This window comes from Salminus brasiliensis, chromosome 2 (assembly GCF_030463535.1).
Source record: "Salminus brasiliensis chromosome 2, fSalBra1.hap2, whole genome shotgun sequence".
Lineage (NCBI taxonomy): Eukaryota > Metazoa > Chordata > Actinopteri > Characiformes > Bryconidae > Salminus > Salminus brasiliensis.
Window position 1 is genome coordinate 26,685,216 of NC_132879.1, and position 24,529 is coordinate 26,709,744.

A 24,529-nucleotide genomic window follows, 5' to 3' on the forward strand; every position below is an offset into this window, starting at 1 on the left:
GGTCTTCTGTAGACCACAGGCCTGCCTAAAGCACTGTACAAAATTGCTGCCAAGGCATTTCTTTGTGATTCTCTCTTTTCAACAAAAGAAAAGTTCCAAAAGAATTCATTTCTCCTGTGTTTCCTTGTAGTTCCAGGCTCATGTCTTTAGGTGTTTGGGGAATGCAGCATGCCCAAGGCGTGCAAAATTTGAGGGCTGCATGGCTAATTAGCTATTGTAGTATAACTGCATTTTAAACATAAAGCGAGACTCTGACTACTGGGAATGCTACTTTTTATTCTTTTCTTTGAATATTACACATTTACTCAGGATCATGTTCACTGTTCAACATTTGCATATCACTAGAGGAGATTAACTGCATTAACCAAAAAAGAGTTATTATGGAAAAAAGTTCAGCATTGTGGAACCAGACATGACTGATGATACAACGGCTGAGCCAGTTTGGAACGTGGATGGATGAAAGTCACCCAGAAGTCTCCTTAACCTAGTTTACATGTGTGAATATTACTCATTCCACTCCCAGCCCCTGACAGCCCCTGGACAGTTATGTTCTCTGGAGGAAAGCCTTAACTACATCCATAGGTGCCTGAAAAAAGGAACAACTTGACCCCTTTTACCTCAACTTTTGTTGCATGCAAACATTATTTTAATGTTATGAAACTCCTCAAAAAACTCACTCCTTACAGAAAGACGGCAGTAAAGAGTTTTCACAATTTCCTTTCAGGGTCATATCACAAGGCCTGATTCACAAGTTTTTAAGTTTTTAAGAATTATCTTACTTAAGAAGAAAGTCCTAACAAAAATGTGTCAAATTCATGATGTGTCTTGAAAACAGAATTGTTCACTGCTCTGATGGACCCCATTGTCCTCATAAATTCACAACAGATCAAAAATACATATAGGTGGGTTAAATTGAATATATCAGCTGCCTGAGTCAATTGACTGGTTTAATGATATAGTATCAGTATTTTACAGTTGGCAGCAAAGTGAAGAAAGCTGTTGTCACACTACACTAGCTACTAGTTAATGCTGTATAGTTGCAAGCTAACCAGTTAGATAGCTAGCATTTCATTTCCTTTGAGTTTCCTTTCTCTCCTATCAAATCCTCACAAAATCAGGCATCCGTGTCTACATCTGAATTCCTTTCAACTGAGGTGTAGATGTTCAAGGTGAATGAAGGCCCTCAAGACCAATTTCTGTTTTTTTCTTAGTTTTCTTTGTCGTCTCTAATGACCTGCACTAATCCATCAATTTAAAGGCTATGGATATTTCATGCCACACTTCATAGTGTTCAAGAGAAAAAGACTGGCGGTGGTGACAGCCCTCTTAGCTTTCTGAGAAACAGTCAGTCAGTTTGAGATGCTTGAGATGCTGTCCTCATTCATATTGGCCTTTGGAAGGAACCCTTTAGAGAGCAGCGGTAGATTAGGCCAATTACTCGTATGCTCTAGGTCAAGTCTCCTGAAGCAAAGTAGTATCAGTTCAGAGATCAGTGATCTGCATTTGATATGTGGAATGATGTCAGGTGAATACATTTAAAACCAAAATGTAATACTTTTTTTTTTTTTTTTGATTCAGACATATCAAGAAATAATTAATATTAGTGCATGCACAAAATCACACAGGTCAAAATAGCCATCACCTTCAGAGGTGAACTGAACATTTTAATTGGCCAGCTGAAATATTGAGAATATCTTGAGATAAATAACTCTCAGTCTTTGTAGTATGTCTAAAATATATGCTTTTCAACTGTGTACAAGAAAAACACGTTTTACTCTAAAACAAAAATAATCTGTTCAGTCGGGGTAGCCAAGTGGTGCACTCAGGAATTCTATTAAATAATGCACTGAAGAGATGAGCTGTTTGCACCCTAAACTGCAGTTCTGAGAATAATGAGTGTTAATTATCAATTTAATCAAGCTCTGGAATATCCATAGTTATGCTAACTTCATGTTCAGCTTTAGTGTTTTCACACATAAAACACTGGAGAGTCACACAGAAAACCAGAAGCCAGATTTAAACAAAATGAGTTACAGAATGACTAATACACTAAAGTGTATTACTCAGTAACTACAGGGACATCTGTACAAACTGGTGGTGCTATTCAATAGTGGTGCTATTGTTTAAGGGCTTCAGTTATAATTGTGCACCTTGAGACCCGTGTGTGTATGAGTATATATGTATATGTGTACAAATTCAGAATCAGCCTTTTTGAATCTTACTGAGTATCTTCACAAAGCACTGCAAATAGGTGCTATTATTTCATGTTTTGAAATAGTCAGCATCCCCTTCTTCTGAAAATGCACCCTCTCGCTCTCTCACTGTTAGTTTGATGAAGACATCATCTCTGAGTAGCTGGCAAAATAAAATTACCTCCATCTCAGCACTCACCTACCTAATCTCCACCCGGGAGATAGCCCATTAGTACGGCACTTCAATTACCATATCAAAGATCACAAGCATCATAAATATACTAAAAATGACATCAATGGCTACATTATCCAGAGCATCTCTGGCTTTGTTACTCTTTCAAATGTCTGGATAAGGGTTTTCACAATGCCGTGAAACCGACTGGCTCTTAGAGCATTAAAGCATCCTCTAAGCATTGCTCTGAAGCCCACTGCCCTTCTATAGCATGATGGGAGGGCACTGGTAGTTGGTGCTGTCCAAAAAATTCTAAAGGTTATCAACAATGCTTCACAACGCAAGCAGCCGCCATGCACTATGGCACTGTGAGAACGGGGGCTTGGTGGGGGATGAGGGGGTTGTGGAGTGCTGCTATCAGTTTGACATTTCTGTCAGTCCTGGTATTTGATTCGGTGGATGGCTCTGACAAATGCCAGCGCTGTCACTGGATCAGTTTTAATTACACCTGACTGAGTCTTGCGGCTATCGCTGGAAGAACTTAATTAGCTGTTGTAGAGCTTCTGGCTCAAAGATCTTACTAGCTGAAGTAACCCACACATCTTCATGGTGTTACAATGGCATTTTATTGGTGTCCGCTTACATGCGAATTAGGTAATGAACCAGGGAGGCAGGGTGGCATCGAGTTAGTGAACCTGATTTTCATTGTGATGCTACTGAGTGAAAAGCCAAAAGGCCATAAGTGTGAGAGGACATTTAGAAGATGAGATATAGATGGCATTCATTAACCTCTCCACAAACCGAAAAGAATCCCCACTCACCCAGCATTTATGCTAAAAATGTTAAGAGAGCATGATGGAGGTCTTCAGTGTAATTTAATGCATATTGAAAATGTGATGTACTTGAAATTAAATAAATGCTAAAACTGAATATTTGTGCAAAAACTGAAAGACCAGAAAGGTTGCCAATCTCTGGGAAATGTGTAATGCAAGCAGTTCAAGTCGCCATAAGACAAGTCACCGGGTGCATATGCTAATGGGGCACAAATGATTGGAGTGTGAAACAATTGGCCACTGTTTGTTTGATTAAGGCTCATTTAACATGCTGATGAGAAGGTGACCTAAACGACACCCTTTTAAAGGGGATTCATAATTATAACTCAGTGTCTCTAGATAAGAATTTCCTACTGTGTTATTGGAAAAAAGTTTCTATTAAACCAAGGAATTTGGACCAACTGTGTTCATCAAAGTCTGCATATGAAAAGGTACAATTTTGTTCTAGAAAAAACAACAATTTATTTCAATGTCAAAGTATCACAATGACCACACATTCACCTGGCCAGGAAAGCCTACTACATATTACTTGAAATAGGACAACAAACATTTAATCAGTACAAGTACAGAATTTACAGCTGAACTCTACAGTTTCTTACTGCAAAGGAAATACTAATACAAAACGATGTGATGTTTTGTCATATTTGTAATTGGGCTCATGAGCTCATGGTCTTTGAATGCTAACCTGAAATGAAAGTGGCATAAATTAAACTAAAAGGCCATTTGACAAAATGAATTTTGTCCCTGAAAATGTGTAACTGTTAAGTTTAATGGCTATGAACCAACAGTGCTAGGTAGCAATTTGAGAAAGCATGTTGACAGTATTAAATATGCATACTCAGATTTTACAACCTTGTTAGGTCATTTGGGACACATTTCATAAAAGTGTAGAATGCAGGTTTATGCTGGTACTGGTTTAGCATACTTTGGAGCTGAGACTTCAGAAAAGGCTCATTGTTCAGGGTAATACTGAATTTAATACATTTGGTAACAAGCCTGAGCAGTGTCACATATTTCTCAGTGTAAATGTAATAATGCAGAATTATTGGCTCTCTTCTGCATCATAATAAAAGAATTACATGGGGCACTGAAATTAGATCAGTGTTACTAGTCTGCGGTGGCTGGTAGATAAAGGCCACTGAGTTAGAAAGTGCCGTAGTATTCCACCTGCTCTCCACTACTTCTTATTTTCCATTTACCAATTCAAATTCCATACTACACACGCCTCACAAATTCTGTATGTTACATATTTCTGCATTTTGGAACTGAGAACTGACACTTTCTATTTATGTGATTAGAAATAATAACAGTTTTAATGTGTATCTTGATGAATGGAGTTTTAGCACTGACTGGCCCACTGAAGGCACACTGTAACACTGTAATAGTGTTTTTGTGGTAACTGTAGACATACAGACATACATCCCCCAGTGACATTTCCCAACCTCTAATCCTGACTCCTGTTCCTAAAAACCTAAAGTCTCATTTTCAGTCCTTCAGTTCCTGCCCTAACCCATATGATTCAACTGATCATCAAATTTGATTAACTGATTAATTTAATCAGTAGCATTAGAGCAGGGGAAACAATACAGTTTCAGAGAGTCCAGAAAAACTGCCCCACAAAATCATCTCAACCCTTAATGGGGCAGCTTCATTACTGTGAAATACACCCAGAAAAATATCAGTCCCTAAAATATTTGCCATAGGCCTGATTGCTGCCATAGGCCAGTTGCTGGTGATTGTGTTGTGACTAGATTGGTCGTACTCTATTTTTTCATTCATGAAAAGATCCCACAAAAATCGTACCACTGAGGCAGCAAAGTTTTCCACAGAATTTAGTAGTTTGTTTGAACTGGCATGAGATGAATCATGGCATAAGATACACAAAACGCATTTCCAAGAACCAACCAACTGAAAAATGAAACCAGCAATAATTAAAATAAAAAGTAAATAACTTTGATGAACAGAAACTTGAACATGATCAGAATACTAAGCTTGTGTGGGGGTTGGAGGAACAGTGAGGAACTGAAAAATAAAAACAAACCACTGCTTTGGAATTTTGCACTTAAGGAGTTTTGCACTGAGGGTAACACAGAAAAACTTTACTCAGAATCTGTGGAAAAGAATGATTCCCATTAGAAATGTGATGAATCCGCTGATAAACTGGTTACAAAATGTTCATTAATAACAAAGTGAGAAAAATATTCTTTTTTTTTCCTTTCATAAAAAGCGCCACATTGAACGAGGCAAAAGTAGATCATACCACATGGGGTAGAGTTTGAGTATGAGTTGAGTGGCTCTCTATACAGTTGTAACAGAAAGGAAGGCGTTGTGAACTTTGGCCCCTTCTGGCGCTTTTGCTCCGTGCGTCATCAACTCCTGGATGGTCATCCAATTGTCCAGGATCTTCTTGTTGCGCTTTTTCATCATCTTGCGGTGGCTGAGCTCGATGATGCTGACCTCTTTGTGGCCCTCCCCACTGCTCTGTGGGCTTTCTTTCAGGCTCTCCAGCCGGCAGCGCTGCATGAGTTCCCGCCGTCGCCTCTGCTCTTTGGCTCTCAGCAGCTGCTGCTTGCGCTCCTCCTTGCTCCAGTAACGGCCCATCTTCATCTCGCTCATGGCATCATCGTCTGTTGTCATCCCACTGCTGCGCTCCTCCTTGATCTTGAGGGCCCGCTCTCGCAGTAACCTGTCCCGGACTGGCCGCTTGGTGATATATCGCGTGCCATCACTCCGTACCTTCACCTTCCACTCCAGCTTGGGCTCCGAAGGCCGGGAAACCTGTGGGCCACCCGCTGCTAGCAGGCTGAGCTGGCTCTGGCCGTACTCCACGGCTGAGCGCTGCTGGACCAGCTGCATGTAACTCTGGTAGTGCCTTGCATGGGCTGGAACGTCTGCTTGCTGGTGGCGGTGGGAGAGGTAGGGGATTCTTGAACCTAATGCCTTTTCTTTTCTCGGGGAGCTTTCGTCTTCTGCTGGGGGTGTCTGCTCTGACTCTGAGGGATTGCTGTGGTCGGGGCTGCCACTAGGAGCCCTTCTTACGGCAGGGCTTGGAGGTGAGCCACGGCCTGTTATTAGACTGCTCAAACTGCTCTTTAGGTTCTTTTGATTGGTTAGGCTGATCATCCTCTGCAGAGAATGTTCTGGAGAGCGGTCCATAGCCAGAGGTGTGCTTCTGGAGCTTTCCGCTGTATTATAAGCACTTGAGCTGTCTTTGTCTGACTTCTCTGGATGCTCATTAATATCAGCCAGCTTGCTTCCTTGCTGCTGCCCATGTCCACGCCGAGGACTTCGCTGCAACTGCTCTTTGGCTGGCAGTTGCTGCCGCTGGTCCTTCTTCCGCAGCTGGTGTGCCTGCATGATGCTCTGGCATTCCAGCTCGATGCTGCGCAGCTCTTCATTGAGAAGACGCAGCTCACGTTCCACACCACCACTTTGCTCTGTCAGGCTACACTCAATAGTACTGCTGCGGCTATAGAACAGGTCATACTCGCCACTGTTGCGAATCTGACATTTCAGCTCCAGCAGTTGCTGGTAGCGGTCACCTTCAGATTCCTCATCCTCAAGTCTTTCTGCAGAGCACCTAGCCAGCCCTGGGGAGTCAAGGCTCTGACCCACCACCTCCCGCCGCTGTCGTAAACACTGGGAGAGCCTCTTCTGGATTTGGGCCAAAACGTTGTGTTCTGAACCGTCAGAACAGTGGTGGTGTTGGGCTCCGGCAACACAGTTCCTCTCCTGATTGAAGGAGCAGGAAGCACTGCCAGCCATAATATCCTCCTGCTCTGTCCTCTTGGCCTGATGACAGAGATATTTTGAAAGTCAGAGAATGCAATATCACATATCTATTAACTTTAACTTAACCTTTCCATAACCACTTACTCTAATCCATCAACTTAAACCCTAAAACTAACCCTCATCTTAATCATAACTCCATATAACAACTGTGGTCAAGAGGCTGGACGGATGTGCATATGTATTATTATCTTAACTGGGCTTTTGCAAATGCCAATCACAAGGCAATTCATTAGAACCTGAAAAAACATGACAGTTCACAAACTTCTATTGTCAGTTTCTACCTATGGGAAACTTAGATACTCCCAAAAACCAAAAGGGAAAATTAGAGGGACTAAATAAGACCCAACTAGTTAAAAGCTCTTTGTTCAAGGAACCCAGATCACTGGCCAATGCCCACAAGGCATATGACACCACAAAAAACTGGGTTCCATGAAAGTTTCCTGAACAAGAAGCATGGAGAGGTTCCCAGGATCCCAGTCAGAAGCTGTGACAGGAATAGTCAGAGAGAAAAAGCGTAACACAAACATTGAGAGTGAAAAGGGAGCAGAATCCATGACAAGGATGAGTATACTGGCTGAATCAGTGGAAGGCTAAATCAGGGACTGGGTATAATTAAATAATGAGTCAGTAATCTGGCCTGATACTGGGCTTGGGACTGTTACCAGAATTGGATCTGGGGCAGCAGCTGTAATAGAGACTTAACCCCCTGAACATGACAGACCTGATACCAGGCCTAAAAGCAGGAGAAAGACCCTTGTTTAATCTGCCACAAGATCCACATCCATGTTGGCCAGATGGTGAAATCGCTTTTCTAAAATGGACCAGTGTTGAATTATTTCTTTCTAAGACATGGAAAAAGGCAGGCCTGGGGACAGGTTGAGAAGTAAATTCAGTGACTGATCCTACGTCAGGCTGATAAAGGTTAGTGTGACTAAATGTAGGTGTAGTTCATTTAATGGCACTGGGACCAGCAGGCAGGAAAGGGGCCATACTAGTACCAGGGACAGAGAGAGAGAAAACATGATTCCACAATTAGGGCTGGGATATAGAAAAGCATCTGGAGGAAGAACACCCACACACCTTGCATAGACAGACAAAAGGAAACACAGAATCAGGGAAGACCCTGAGCACTCCCTCCGCAGACATGGCCCAGATCAAGCAGCAACTGCAATCCAGCAATAACCCAGTACAATGCAGCAATTAAGCATTGGATGTCAAGGGCAAAATTCCTTGGCAGGCAGTTGAGAAACTGTGGTCTGTGTCGTGTGGGAAGGTAGAGCTAGAGCTGCTGCCGACTGAGAGGAAAAGCAGTATATCTGGTGATGACCTGCTCAGTTGTGGCTGGGAAAACAGCATCTTCAGATGAAGTTGGGGAAGAAAGGGATTAAAAAGGGCTCCAGAGAAAAAAAGAGTTTTGCAACTGGCCATCCACTAAACCACCTTTGTTCCCATTTCATCCTCTTTAAAGGTAGCAGTGGCCCAGTCTTTCACCCTTTTGTGGGCAGAGGAATCACTGTAGCTTTGTCTGAAGGAGACTTCAATCTAAATTTCTAAACTAGGTTGAGCCGTTTGCTGTTGTGCTCACTAAGAAGAGCCAACCTGGAGACAAGAACTGGATGGAACTGAAGGCTCTGGTTAGGAGCATCTTGTTAATCTTCTCAAGTTGCTTTCAAGTTGCTTTCACTCTCAGTCATCACTTTCTTTGGCATTTTACCATTTACAGAACATTGTCTGTAAATCTAAACCATTATACCATTCCACTGAAAAAAACCCCGGCTAATTTCAAGCCCATACTTCAGCAGAGATACTTTTGCACAGTCCAGACGCCACTGGATAATCACTGGAAGTATTACACATGCGGTAACGAAAACACAAAATAAATGAAGGGGCTATTTATTGCTAATAAACACCAAGGAGCTCCAGGAGCTTCCAGATAATTTTGCGAGCAGATTTGATATTTTCACAATGGAACTTACCAATCTTAATACACTATATTAACAATTCTGTGTTACAAATGATTAAAAACCTTTTATTCTAAAGAAATCAATCAATTGCATACATGTCATATAATGTACTGTTGTACAATCATAGAAACATTTACAGATGTCCAAAAAATCCTATCTGCAACAAAAACCCACAAGAGTCTGAACAAGAGCTCCAGTTTATGCTTCCACTCACTGCTCTTTTGTATTCTGCCACCCACCTGCTCTTCCTCTTCTCTAGCTGCTCTTTCCATCTCCTCCTCCTCTCTCCTCTGTTCTTCAAGCATCTCCATTTTGAGTTCCTCCAAAAATTCACTGTGCTCATCATCCAGCCAGGCTGCATCATCCAGCTGCAGAGAGAGATTGAGAGAGAGATTTACTGTACTGTATAAATAAAGCATAAATATAGAACAAAGCCAAGTGAGCTCTGACCAGGCTGTGCAGAGCAAACCCTGGATGTCTTTATCATGTATCATCTTCATCATGTTTTTAAAAGAAAAAAAGTAATAAAAGTCTGCAAATCTGGCATTTTTAAAATTCACAACCCACATTAGTCTGTGCCACAGCGGGATAATAAACTTTCTGTAGAGTATTTAATGAACCAGGCTCTAATACTGAATGGTCAATACACAGCGTCGTGGCCTGCTGACCCTCTCCTTTAATTTCTTACATCAGCTCTCTGCCTGGTGCTTGTCTATAAAGCATAATCCATATTTATGGTTTCAAATTTATTATCAGAGATGTATTTAATTACAGCGAGAGAGAAGAGGGTCTATTAATGCTTGTACGAGCTTCGCTGCTCTGGCCTGTTATGACCATTCAGCTTGGTCCGAGGCTTGAACTCATGTGGTATTAGTATGCTATTAGTTTTTATGGGTGACGGCTGGAAGTCAATTACAGCGTCAGCGCGTGAAAATAAAACACGACCGGGTGCATGCATTGGCCATCAGCACGAGGAGAGGGCAGGGCACATCCTCCACCCCAGGCATGTTTACTGGGTGGAATCACAACGACTGCCTCTATAAATCAAAGCAAATGCCAAGCCTTCTTTATGCTCTGCTGAGTGCCGGTGGGCAACACCTTCAAGAATCCTGTGCCTTATGTGGGGCTCTTATATTACAACAGATGATGCCGTGTGTATTCTCGCATTCATGAGTTTTGTTTCTCTGTCGGCATGAAGAGCCTTAAATGTGTGTGCATGTGTGTGCAAGAGTGTGTATGTCTTCCTACCTGGATCTCTGGCCTTGCTACAAGCAGTACAATGTTTCTGCATTCTTCACTAGAGAGCACAGCCACTGCCTCCTGTCTGTCCTGCACATCCTGGCCGTTGATCTGAGGAGAGAAGCACAGAGAGCACTGCTAGGGTCTGACCTGAAGAAGCCAAAGCAAACAAACTAAACAAAGCCTTTGATGACCTTTATGTCTCCAGAGGTTTTCTTAAAAAATCTTATTTACACAACTGTCTCCTTACTCCTAAGGTACTCTGTCTGGTAAGACATGGTTGGCGTCTGATGTTTGCTTCTTTGGACAAAAACAGAAGACATAAATTGAGGCTGCTACTACTGCTTCTAGCTATGCTGTATAGTTTTGTGTACTTACCCATTTGTATATAGATAACTATGTCAAAGAGTCTGAACCCACATATGTAATTCTACCTGAAATTATTTAATGACTAGATGTCTATAGACTGTGTGATTTTTTTGCAATGAGCAGATTGCACAATGCTAATTGGTGGGCTACTTGGTAGCTGCAGTACATAATCTGTATTGCTCCAATGCAAAACCAGACATCCCTCCTCTCCTGGATGTTGTGGTAGTCTCCCGCAAAAAGCAAGTGAGCGAGCGAGAGAGAGAGAGAATGTAACAAAACAAGCAAATTTTGGATACCAAACACAGCTTGCCTGAACAGCTGAGCTAAAACAGGTAAAATGTACATTTGATTTTCAAACATCTTTAAAGTCTTTAAAGCAGCAGATATTTATTTTAAAGCAAGTTTTAATAGATTTGATGAAGAACATGTAACAGCATAGTGTTTATCAGATTGTATACGACATGTTTACAGTAAAAGAGGACCACAAGCTGTCTTATAAACAGCCTGGAGAAATGGACAGTGCTCATGCTCAGTCACACTACAGGTGAATGATAACATTCACAGATATTCGGGGGATGATGTTGGCTCTTTGCTCATGAAGGGAAACGCTCATGTGTCAGAGTGTTTGTGTTGATGAGGGCTTCCGGCCCACATCCAGGCAGCCACACAATTAAGTGGCCTGTGACAGCCAGCGTCCGTCTTTTTGCGAGATGAGTAATGATGCAGCCACTGCAGGGATAACAGTATCTGCCCTGCAAACCTGCATCACACCAATCAGTGTCCTTTAGACACACACACACACACACAAACAACCAGGTATGCATTTACAGAGAACAACACACACCCACACCCACAAACACACCACACACACACATCTATAAGAATTTCTATCCACCCACACAGATGGGCTTGTGACATACACTCACACGCTAGCCTCGGCACAATTAGAGAAGGCATGTGCATTTCTATGAATGTCAAAACAAGCCTGATGAAAACTGGACATGGAGAACAGCTTTCTGCAGTTTCTCCCTTTTCTCAAGGAATAGATAAATGACCCGTAGCCTACATTTTTACTGTCTGTTATTTTGTACCCTAAAGTCCACATATGATGTTTGTCTTTGGCTTTTTGTAGCAAAAACAAGTCTTAATTCATTTTTACATTATAGTTTCTAACTTGTCCTTATCTCTTAAAACAGGGTTGTTTTGTTTCTGTATTTAAGACTAATTTATGTAAATATTCTTTGCTCTGATTGTTTTTTTGCATAGTGTCTAAGGGCTGTAACACTACTTGTTTGGGAATGTGGTTGGTGTTGTGCCATGGATAATGATAGAAGTGCCTAGGGTTTGATTCCCCGGCTGTGCCAGCACTCCATGCTACACCTGTCCTTGGGAAAGACTCCTAATGCTACAATAACCGACCTGTGTAACATGAGTTAAATGTAAGCCACTCTGGATAAGAATGTCAGCCATAATTGTAAAGGACCAGGCCAGGCTAAACTGGTCTAGGCTGAAAAGTGTTAGGCATCTGTGAAATTAGAATGAAAGAGCTCATTATCTGGGCAGTAGGTGTTTATTTACTCAGGAAACACTGATATTAGAATAAATATAAATAACACTCATACAAAAAGCTGTGGTTTTGTGGGAGTGTAGTATTATTTATAGTTATCAACCAACAACTGGTAAATCAGTGTTAAATGATGTTAAATTAGGTGAGCTGGTGATGAAATTGAACAAATCCAGGTGCTGGCTGGCTAATGTTCTGGAGAAACATGGGACCAAGCGTTGGTCATCAAACTAGCTTAAAAGATCTCAACTACTTTCTTCAAATTGAAAAACTCCTGTTAGTTCTACTGTGTTTACTGCAAATGTTCTTGAGTGATCTGGGATTGGACTAATGCGCTGTTTTTTGTGACATCACAAAATTAATGTATTAATTAAATAACCAATGTAAACAGTGTTTACAAACAACATCAAACACCTTTTATGTAAAAAGCAAAATGTAGTTTTCCATGATATGGGAACATTATTCTGGTATGTATATAAGTCTTGGATTAGCAAGAAAGGCTAGTGGCAGGCAGGGCTAGCTTTATTTGTTTTATTATATATATTAGATATTATACTTGTTTTATTTTTTGTTTAGTTGTATAAAATCCCTCAGAGGGCAACACAATACTGTGTTTGGATACCAGGGTTGTTTACAGCACTCTTACCAATACATTTGATTTGATTTGAACACTCTTTTTTAGTACCCTGAAAACACCTTAACACAGTTATAGCCACTATATAGTACATCCTAAATAGCCAATAGCTGCTTGCAATTCCCTTTGTCAGCAAAAAGGATTAAGAACTGCTTTAGAGAAGGTGTGATTATAGCCAAAAATACCTAAGCGTGAAGTACAGAAGGTTTTGAGAGGCTGTAATAGCCCACGCTAAAATGCTCCACAGGGACACATCAGCTTCTCCATGTGACCAGCGCAGCAACACTGCTCTAGGCTAATGATGCCAAGGAGACCCCCTTCCTGCCCTGGAGGGCCCATCAGTGCACGCACAAACACACTCACACTCACACACACATACAGACGGACACTATTTTCACCACTACAACATGGGTCCGAAGTAATGGTTCTGCAGAGACCCCCCCCCTGCACTGGAGATCCATCAGGGGCAAAAGCATGCTCTCCCTCTCTCTCACTCAAGCCCCACTAATCCAGGATGTAAAAGTGTGTGCTCCCCCTGCGGGCTGCCACTGCTGACTCCTACACAGTAACAGCCAGGGAGCACTGAGGGGGGTTACACTCAGGCTTAATGTGCAGCCATTAAAAATGAAAGAGGTCTCTAACTGTGAGACAATGACTGCTCTGCTGGCATAAAGAGCTCTTCATGGGTGTCTAATGAGGCTGGCATGCTGAGAAATAAAGTTACCTGCAAAATACGGTCCCCTTCTCGAATACGGCCATCTCGGGCTGCAATGCTGTTAGGTCCAACCTAGAAGAGAGTGCAAGGTTGCAGAATTGAGAAGATTTTATGAGCAACGGGACATGTGTTAATATGTTCTAATATTCACATTCATGTTACCTGGGTCTTCTTAGCAATTACCAATATTTTATGAAAATGTGAACACTTGACCGGCTCATGTTTCACAGGTTTAGCAATACCATGATTCTTTGAGATTAATGACACTAAGTAAGGGGGCAGCCCATATGTCAATGGCCAATCAATTCTTGTCTCACCCTATTTGTTTCATTCTATCCAATCACAAGGCACATCTCCAGAGATGACAGACAATTGGGGTATTCAATCTTCATAACACACTCCAGACCATCGCACATCATTCTCAATGCTTTAGAATGATGACCCGACACAGTGTGTGATCATACTGACTGAGATAGCCTCACTGTGAGATGCCACAGATACGTCCTGGTCATCTGTTAAAGCACTGCCTCTATTACAGCATTCTGTGTGTCTCCTGTAGATATATGATCTAGATAGACTATCAAAGTTCTCTCATTCTAGGGCTGTGGCTTGAAGATTTATAATACAACAAAATGACTAGTTCCTAACCTGTCCTTAACATCCCTCCTTCTATACTGTTATCACTTTGTTATTATTGTGTTTATTATAGTATCAACTGAATAATTGGCCAAATTGCCACTTCCAATGCGAATCCCCTTTCCTCATGAAATGGATTACAGTGCAGTTGCCGTGATCCTCCTTCGCAGTTTTACAACAGAGAGCAAAGGCAGTACATCAAGAGGAGCGTATAATATGGCAGATAGCACAGGCCACGCATCTGTAGTCTTCAATTTTATGGAGTGAAGATTTTAATAAGCCTGCAACCACTGACTGGCGCTGGCATATCTATATTCAGCAGGAGTCTCTGCTGCAAGTACCTTGCGGCTCTGAGGCGACTTCAAATGAATCTGGGAGCAAGTTTGGCAGAATGGAGGAGAGTGGCTTTGGATTTGATGCCAACAAGTGGGAGAAGAACCCCCTCGACCAAATCTGTCTAACATATACACCCCATGATTTTTGGAAGCAGTCACTTTTTGTGGTGCCAGGAGAGAGGTGGGCGTATGTCAGTTTCTTTGCTAATGCTTACTGTTCTGAACAATCTGAAGTCATTAATGGGTGATTACAGCATATAGACTATACATCAATATGTACATACAGATTAGGCTAGATTGTACGATACAGTAAATCACCTGCTACTAGTTGCATTACTTTTATAGTAATCTATTGTACCATATTAACAGTAAACAGGGTCATGAAATAACCAAACATGGAAGGAACACCATGCCTGCTCCTCTTGCCTAGATAACTCCTCATAAATGTCCATCTCTGCATTCTGATTCTTGTGAAGAAGTTTACGATTTAGCCCTTGTCAACAAGCCTGTCTACAGTTGAAAGCACCTACAATGGATATGTGAGCATTAGACATGGACCTCGGAGCAGTGGAAGCAGGTTGCTTGATCTGTGTCCTGTGTTATTCTACATCATGTGAACAGTGCCGTAAGTAAGCACAGTTTACCTGTGAGATACCTAGAACAACAAATCCAATCTTTGGTTGCTTCATCTCACAATTAACAGGACTTTGAGGATCTGCGGACATCTTGGTTTCAGAGAGCACAGGGTTCCTTCAGAAGTCTTGAAGAGTGAGCTGTTTTGGTAGCATTTAGGCAGGTGGTCATATTGTTTTGGCTCACTGGTGTACACTGTACAGTAATCAGTGTCAATGTAAACTACACTGTAACCTGGGTCAAAAAGCTCTTCCTAAGGGCATCAGGACAGCATTACACAAATAAACGCACCAGTGCCTTAAACAAGTGCCCTTAATCAGTGTGTTACACAAACCTTCTATTGCACCCCGTCTCGTCCATTATCCCTGACTTCTTTGCTGCACGTAGAGGAAACCTTCAATCGTGCCATAATACCATGACAAATAACACTACCCAAACATGCCCATTAAGCCCTGCTCACTCTGGAGGAGTCAGGAGAGAGGTATCAAATCCAAATGTCACTTTTGATTTAGTCATATTTGCACTGGGGTCTTTCTGTCTCATTTACATGCAGCCCAAATGCCTGTCTTTCCAGCACACCATGCTGTACTCTGAGAATGGCTAATTATAATCATCATGGGCTTGTTATTCTTTGTCTGCAAACAATTCAGAGAGAGAATCAACATCTCTGAAAGTCTCAAAGAGGAGCCAGTCCCTAGCTGGTAGTGATATGCAGCAGATTCCATACATTTTTAATGAACAGGATTAACACATGCTTCCAGAAGGGGTTAAACAAATTGCTGGGCTCTCTTTGGGTGTTTGTTTTTGGTTTTGGAAAGATATGCTGTCAATCACTGGAGAGAAGAATTTATGTATCGCTGCATGCCTATATGTAGAAAATTTCTGAGACTGGGCCTGACTAACTTTTATTCCACAGTAGATCTATTAATCAGATCACATAACCTTAAACGGCCTTTGGCAAGCTTGTGTAGTGCTTGTGCATATTATGGACAGTACTTGTGCATAAAACAGACAGTCCTTTCGGACAGTATGTGCGCATAGGGCAGAACCAATGGACAGTGGGCAGGAACTGTGCATAGAATATTTTAGTTATGATAAATTGGAACCTGCACTGTGTAAAACTGTAACTGACCTATCCTAACTATCCACACTGGCCACCAATACGTTGTTGTGTAGCAACTGTTGGAAGGAACCTCTCCATTGCTTGTTCTCCTCCCCTTTGACTGAAAGTGGCCATTTTTACAACATGAATGTGATACACCTATGAGCATTAAGATAAGACTGTTTATTCCCAAAGGGAAATTAGTGTGTTGAGTGTAGGTTCGTAAGGAAGCTGAAAAACTGTTGAAACAGCAACTCTGTTTTGGTGAAATCACACTTGTGTTTTTACCAAATAAACTGCTAAAATGAGCAAAGCTCAGTGTGCGAATCGTGGACCAACCAAAATGTATGTTTTATATTTATTTGAATATTTATGTTCATATCTACCTTAAATCGTCCAACCAATATTATTCTGGTACATCTGTTTTAATCAGGCTTAGCTTAGATTAGCTCAACTGAGACCTTAGTCAAGTTGTTGACATGTTCATTACTTTGATCAGTTTAGGTCCAGTTTAAGTCCTCAAACCAACCAGCCTAGTTTTGGTTTTGAGAAAAACTCAAGAAACCCAAAAACTTGGCTGTAGAGAATAGAATGGAAAACAAACGAGCATTTTAAACATAAAGAGGCACTCACCTCTGACACATAGATGGCAATGTCATCCTCATCGTCTGTCCTGTAGCAGAGCGTGAGGCCAAGCTTCTCTTGGCTGTTCAAACGGCACAGCTGCACCTCCTACAGCAATGAAAAAGTCAATGTTAGACTCTGACATTGGGCAATTTCTGGTAAATCACTGCACCTTCCCTAAACAAATATCCTGTGCGAGGAGAACGAACTTACAGTCAACATCATACTTCCAAGTAAACAGTCAACTGAAATTATGCGTCCATGTATGAAAAATTTAAAAACTGGGAAAACTGTTATTCTCCTTCTCCCATACATCTTAATAAATATGATTTCCTACTGAAACTTCCAAGAACATTGGGGCATTTAGTATGCAGTTCCTCTTTCAATATTAATATATAGTTTGTAAATAAGCTGTACTCATGCTAATTAGCATTCATTTATTCGGTTCGCGATGGCTATGCTTAAACCACAGAGAGGCTGTGCAGATGAAAAATTCATCGGCTGCTCCACTGTGGAGTTAGTCAGAGAGGGCTCTGCTAAAATTAGAGCCTCACCAAGTAGAATTCTAACTGTGATTCTACTTCCAGACTCCTGAAAACAAAAGTTCAACAAACCGCCACAGACGACTATACCCTGGAACACACCTCCTTCCAATACAAATAAAGCTGTTAATAGTATTCAGGGGTTTTATGCTGAACTCTGTGAAGCTTTGTTGAATGTGACTTCATCATGGTGACTGCTTTTAAAGCTTACGCCAGAAAATAAAGACATTTAAAAAAAAATGATGTTACAAATGATTGAAATGGTATCAGTACAAGCATTTATTCACAGTAAAATTCACAGACCAACATATATTGGTTGTTGGGGCAGTGTGGGACTGAGGATAGAAACCCTTATTTATAGAGGGAGGAAATCCCACTGTGGCCGCAAGCCTCATTATGCACAAATATAATAACATTTAGAAATCATAAAACACATTTAGATAAATTGGATATTAAGTGGAAAGCATCAAGTGAATAGCACATTACATGCATTCACTTACTGAGATGGCTTTCTTCTGGGGATATCAGAGTGGATCCAAAGAACACATACACACACACTATATGGTTAAATGTTTTGGGATATACCTCTTAACCTCATGTATTTAGGTGTTTCATTCGACATGTGTGTAAAATCAAGTCCCTATCCATGCAGCTTGCCTTTACATACACTGAAAGAATGGTTCATTCTAAAGACTGAATTCCAGTGTGGTCCCGTAACAGGACCACAACCAGCCAGTTTGTGAAATTTCTTCATGTCGTATGGGACTGGATTGGGACAGCTGTACCTACAGGACCTTTAATGACATTTCATCCCCCCCCCCCCCCCCCCCCCCCCCCCCGCAGCACTAACAGCAGGTTTGGAACTCTCTAAGTTCCACCACTCACAGTTGTATATCTAAGAGTGAAGAGATTTCACAAACTGAAGCCTCAGACTGCATGGCTAGGTGCTTGATTTTATACACCTATGGAAATGGGACTGAATGAACCTGTATTCAATTATTAGGAGCTGTGTCCCAATACTTTTGTCCATTTAGTGTATGTAGTTAGTAAGGTTTAGCTAATGCTAGTTGGCTGGCAAGTGTAAACTATTTTTTGCAAGTATTTTCTAGAACAGTTTACAAGTGTAAAGTATAATTTGGACAGGATTACTTTTACATGGGGAGGTAGGGTAATGTTATTTTACCTCAAGAAACATCTGTAACTATTTCATGTATGGCCACAAATTTCCAAACGTAATATGTTCCACTGCTCACTAACAGAACACATATTTAAACAGTACATACTTATTGAAAGGTAATCAGCTACCCATAGCTGTCCTAAGTGAATGCAGTGTGTTGTTAGCATTGTCATTATTCTGTGAATTTATAATCAGGCAACACTGTTGCATTCAATTACATTTATTTCTGTCATTTTGTGTCATACATTTAGGGTTGATGAATCCCAATTAGCTTAAATTGGGCCTCATATTATAATGTGGCATATTTCAGGGAATAGGTTTTTTCCTTTTGGTTTAATTTCTAGTAGGAAAAAGCCACATAATCCTTCCTGATATGGAAGGTGCACAATCTGTTAAATTAAAGGCATGGTTTTGGAATTTTGGATACACTAAAATCACTGGGAAATAGTGGTAATAGAAATCTAGTCTAGCTCAACTTAGTGCAGCATCACCTCACATGACTTTTAGCTTTTAGCTTGGAGAAATTTCCAAGCATTTCAAACATCCCCAGGCATGACTCACAGTGTTATTATAGCACTAGATGGAATGGAATTCTACACTTTATTATTACATTACTATTCCTCAACATACACTGTCAGGTATACTGTCATGCATATTGTATATGCAATGTACTGTCTGCATATTGATTGTTTGCTGGTGAAACTCCACTTGTACTGGTCCTATTTGGGACATTCAGAATCCTCCAAGACAAGCAGACAGCAGTTGATAAAGGTGAGATATGTATTTGGCCTGCACACCAGCACGTCACCTGATGACCTAGAGCCTGGCTGGTGGCCACCAAGTGGTCTTAGCCACCAAGTGCTCAGAGCCAAGGAACACAAAATAATTCAGCTGTTGACATCTGTGGCTTGACAGGTTCCACATGTGTCAGGCATGTCAGATCTTTGAGTGGAGAAATTGAGAAACACAAAGGAAGGCAGTTTGGGGGAAGAGGGCGACAAATGAAGCTACCAGAGAGAGCCATCTGGTGTGTGTAGTGCCAGAGGTCGCATACACTCCCTCCTTATTCCCTGCCTGTGTTCATCAAACAGTGGCAGCCCAACATAAGCCCACCGGTGCAGGGGCCTGCACAGCTAATTGCCCCCCAGAGCAACATGAGAGCAGGAGAGAGGAGAGGGACGAAAGTGGGGCAACTATAGTGTCAGGCTTTGCGTCTCATTTTTTTGACACACTCGAGCAGACAGGCTCTCAGATCTTTAATTGAGTGCCTCTGTGAGTGCCAGCCTTAGTGGTGTGAGCGAGGTGCAGTGACTGATGCTATCACGACCAATGAAGGGGTGTCTGGGGCTTACTGCCGCAAACTGATAGAGTGATAAACTGACACGTTTGGATTTTTCTATACTCCTTGATGCTTTAAAGCATCAATTAATGCCCTCATAACCTAAATCGCCAGTGCCGTGCCTTGATTCTTCCTAGAAAACGTCAGGATAAGACGTCTTAAAGCAGACTTCAGCAAGATAAACCCCAACACTGACATGATGCGAAAACCAAACATTTTTTTTTTTAGACATAACATCCAAAGTCATTAGTTAGGCTGTCGGGTAGGAAAGTGATTCCGTACTAATAGGTTTAAAGGTAACTCACAAGTCTGTCTGTTAAGATAAAAGCCTGTGCTGGTCTGTGTATTTCAGGTAATGAGAGGAAACACTTAAAGCGTAAACAGGCATCAGAAGCCTTGCTATCAGCAGCAAACACCTGCTGTTCAGCCCCCCATGGAAATTCCTCCAACAATGCGCTTCCTTTGCACAGGTCGGAATGTCAGAATGTATCATTATTCCCTCAGTGAGTCAAATCTGAAAGCATCATCTGATCTCCTTTACAAAGTCTCATCCTGGGAAACCGCTCCCTCCCTCCTTCCCTCCCTCCCTCTCTCATTCCATTTTCCAGATGATCTCCAAGGCTCAGGAGAGCGGAGAGATAGAGCAGATGAGAGGAACGCAGGAATGACAGTAAATTAATGAGTGTGATGCTGTGATTAGAGAAGATGACTATCCACCGTCAGAATGCGCAGTGTGCTGTCATAATATCTGTGCATGTGCAGCTGTAATAAAAAAATGAGTGAAAGCAGTGAGAAGAAAGGACCGAAAGGGAGGAAAACAGGAAAGCATGCGAATGCATGTTAGAAGCTCTGACAACCATAGAGTAGTGCTGCACAATATAGACAAATACAGTCCGCTGCATCTATATTGCAGCCAAATTGTGCTCTCCAATACACAAAAACACCCTGATGATTCCTGGATGTGGTGTCTATAAAGACTAGCCTGCTTTTCTTTGACCAAAATGGCTTGTTTACCTACAAGACATCTCCAGAAGTGTCCAGACAGACCTTCTAATTAGCTTTAAGGCACAACCACTGCTGACACAGGTGTTCAATAAAAACGCAAAAACACCCTGTATAATGTGGGTCTCATCCTTGTAAGTATAAAGAACAGTGTCTCTACCTGCCACGTCAAAGACCTGGGTTTGATTTCTTAATGTTGATTCGATCCCCTGGACCAGCAGGGAGTGGTGTGAGGATCAGTTCTTTTTCCTCCCTCAACATAGGAACAAGGCACCTAATACCCAATTGCTTCCTGGCACTGACGTGGCTGCCTACAGCTCTGGGAGTGTGTTCTAATTGCAGAGCAATGCCAAGCTCAGCCAGAGGGCAATAACCCCCAGGGTACTAGGCTGTGGAGCAGTGCAACTGCATTCACTGTGATGGAGATGATTGATATCTCTGAGATGAGTTGGAGTGGCATTTGTGATCAAGAACTAATCACTCAACATCAGTACCTGACCTTAATAATGCTTCTTTGGCTAAATGCAATCAAACCCTCAAAGCAAAAAGGTGTCCTCTTTTGAGAAGGTGTAAAAACTGAACTCATGTGCATGTAAAGAACACTAGAGATTGGTCAGGATGCTTTCAGTACATAATTGTAATATATAATCATGTAATTTATATATAAGGTAAAGACCTTCAAACTTCTCAAAGTCTTTACACTCAAACATTTATATTACAAACAGTTTGGCCCTGTGGTTACTGAATAATATGATAATAATAATATAATTCTACAGTTTCAAGTGCAGTGACATACAGGTAATGAGCAAATTCACTCATGGGGCAGAAACAATCAAAACTGGTGGTACAGAAATGCTTTGCTGTGGCTTCAGAACAATCTAATTCATATGGACATCAATATGATTTATTTTACAGTGTATAACACTGTAGGAAACATTGTGGTCTAGTCCAACACGACAAGACTTTGCAACAGCTAATTCCCACAAGCAATCTGACTTCTCAACTCCAGAGACTGAACGGTTGGACTCCTCCATACACACACACACACACACACACACACATATACTCATTCACCCAAAATGTAAATCCCAGACAATGTGAAAGCATTGCACTACATACTACCTCACTATGTTGCATAAATTGCACATTGCATTTGACCTGTTTTAATTTGAAAAAAATCACACTAACCTGTGCTGCATATTATAGTATTCACATTATATTTGCACAACCCTACTTCCCACTACTGTCTCAGTCTCACAGATTTATTTCTTGTACCCTGCCTGTACACTTTCTAGTCTGCACTCAGTGTCTTGTCTGCACTGTCTGCATTGTGTTCTACTGTCTGTATGCACTTGTTCTGTGTTGCACTGGTGTTTCTGTCTGCACTGTATAGTGTGTTGCACCATGGTCCTGGTGGAATGTTGTTTCGTTTCACTGTGTACTGTGTATATAGTTAAAATGACAATATAGCCTCTTGACTTGACTTGGTACTGAGTGATACAGCGTGTTAAATCTGAGCTTTCTGTGGGCAACCATGTTCCCAGTCACTAAAGCAGCACTGTGCTATCTTTATTGTTGGATGCACTGCAGTAGCTTCTACGACACTCACCAAGCACTTTATTAGGATCCCCTGCACATCTACTGATTCACACAATTATCTAATCAGTCAATCATGTGGCAGCGGCACAATGCATAAAACCATGTGAAAGCAGCTTTGAGCAGCTACAGAATCCAAACTACAATGAAACAAAAAGCCCCAAATTTTTAATTCAAGTTTTCCAAGGAACCCCAGGGCTTTCTGAAATATGACTCCTTTCACCAACATTTTACATGACTCATACGTCTGCAAACCTTTTTTTATGGCAATAGATCCCACAGACGTCACAAAAGAACAAAAACATGCCGATTCACACCACTGAAAAAGCAGCTGCAATGTTTTTTTTCCATTTCCCCATCTCATGCTGGATTTTTTCAAAGAGATGTCATTCTCCTCTAAGTGGGCTGCTCGTGTGCGAAGATATTCCTATTGACATATGGTAAGTGGACGCATGCTCTACCCTGGAATCTACCCTTCCAAGCATGAAATAAAAAGAACACACAGAACGTAATAGGATTAGTTCATAGAAATGAGCCGTGTAGATCAGTGCTTAAAATAATATATTTGCTCTGACTTAATGTGAGCAGCAGAAGACGCGAGCGGATGTGTAAATCTCTGAAGAGGGGCTGCAGCTCATGCTTGGTGAGCAAAAGCATTCAAACAAATTCAAATGAAACAACCAGGCTAAGGTTATCATCATATATCACTCAAAGCTTCTAAACAGACGCTCCTTCCTCAAATGGCCTGGAAATAAAGAAATCTTGAGGCTAGTGGTGCAGTTTGGTGGATCAAAACAAGAATGAGCACATGGAAAAATTAATTCATCATCTACGGCAGGATATCCTATAAGGTTGCTGATAATATCATCTGTCAAAGATCAACACAAGGGAATTTTAACACAATGAACAGCTCTTGACATAATGATGGACTGGCTCAGCTTAACGAGGGTTCTGAAGGGGCCGTTATATGTTTCCAGTGCAGTGACATATAGGTAATGAGCAAATTCACTCATGGGGCAGAAACAATCAAAACTGGTGGTACAGAAATGCTTTGCTGTGGATTCAGAACAATCTAATTCATATGGACATCAATATGATTTATTTTACAGTGTATAACACTGTAGGAAACATTGTGGTGCTGAATGATATGGGCTATGCTATTGCATTTGAAACCTATAATGCCAAACATCTTGACAATGATACAATGTGTGGAATTGGAGCTTTCTATGGGCAACCATGTTTCCAGTCACTAAAGCAGCACTGTGCTATCTTTATTGTTGGATGCACTGCAGTAGTTTCTTTGACACTCACCAAGCAATTTATTAGGATCACCTGTACATCTACTGATTCATGCAATTATCTAATCAGTCAATCATGTGGCAGCGGCGCAATGCATAAAACCATGCATAAAAAGGGCCAGCAGCTTTGAGTGATGTTCACATTAACCATCAGAATTAGGAAAAAATGCTTTCATTGATTTTGAGCATGACATGAGTGTTGGTCCAGATGGGCTGGTTTGAGCATTTCTATTTTCTAGAAGGGAGTTTCATGTACCACACACTCTACAGTCCATTAAAGAGAGGCCAATGGAGAATGGCCAGACTGGTTTGAGCTGGCAGAAAGGCTACAATTAACTCAGGCAATCTCGATTTCTCAAAGGACTCATGGTAGGGTCAGAATTTGATGTGATTAGCTTGAATTCATAGACCCAACCTGCCTTGTGTCAACAGTCCATGCTACTGGAGGTACTGTAATTGTGTGGAGAAGGCTTTCTTGGCAAACCTTGGCCCGTTAAAACCTATAAATCACTTGAATGCAACAGTCTAGTTGAGTTTTGCTGCTTTCCATGTGCATCCCTTCAGTTTACCCATCTTCTACTAGCTACACCCAGAGTGATAACGCACCATGTCACAAAGCAAAAGACGCCTCAAACTGCTTTCATGAACAAGACAATGAGTTCAGTGTTCTTCAGTGAACCTTATCAGTTACTGGATCTGAACCCAATTGAACACCTTGGGGAAGTGGTAAAACGGGAGATTTGCAGCATTAAAAAGGGTGTCCAGGAATTA

At 41.4% G+C, this 24,529-nt stretch overlaps 1 protein-coding gene across 1 annotated transcript in view; it reads right to left on the minus strand.

Moving 5' to 3' along the window:
- Nucleotides 1-3,466: 3,466 nt before the first annotated feature.
- Nucleotides 3,467-24,529, minus strand: part of LOC140549002 (PDZ domain-containing RING finger protein 4-like) — a 69,458-nt gene continuing 48,395 nt past the window's right edge. The window contains exons 4-8 of the mRNA XM_072672205.1: nt 16,814-16,912; nt 13,484-13,546; nt 10,202-10,303; nt 9,193-9,321; nt 3,467-6,989 (exon numbers count right to left, since the gene is read on the minus strand). Of these exons, the coding sequence (XP_072528306.1) occupies nt 5,496-6,989; nt 9,193-9,321; nt 10,202-10,303; nt 13,484-13,546; nt 16,814-16,912 (1,887 nt within the window). The 3' untranslated portion in view covers nt 3,467-5,495. The remainder of the gene's footprint in view (nt 6,990-9,192; nt 9,322-10,201; nt 10,304-13,483; nt 13,547-16,813; nt 16,913-24,529) is intronic.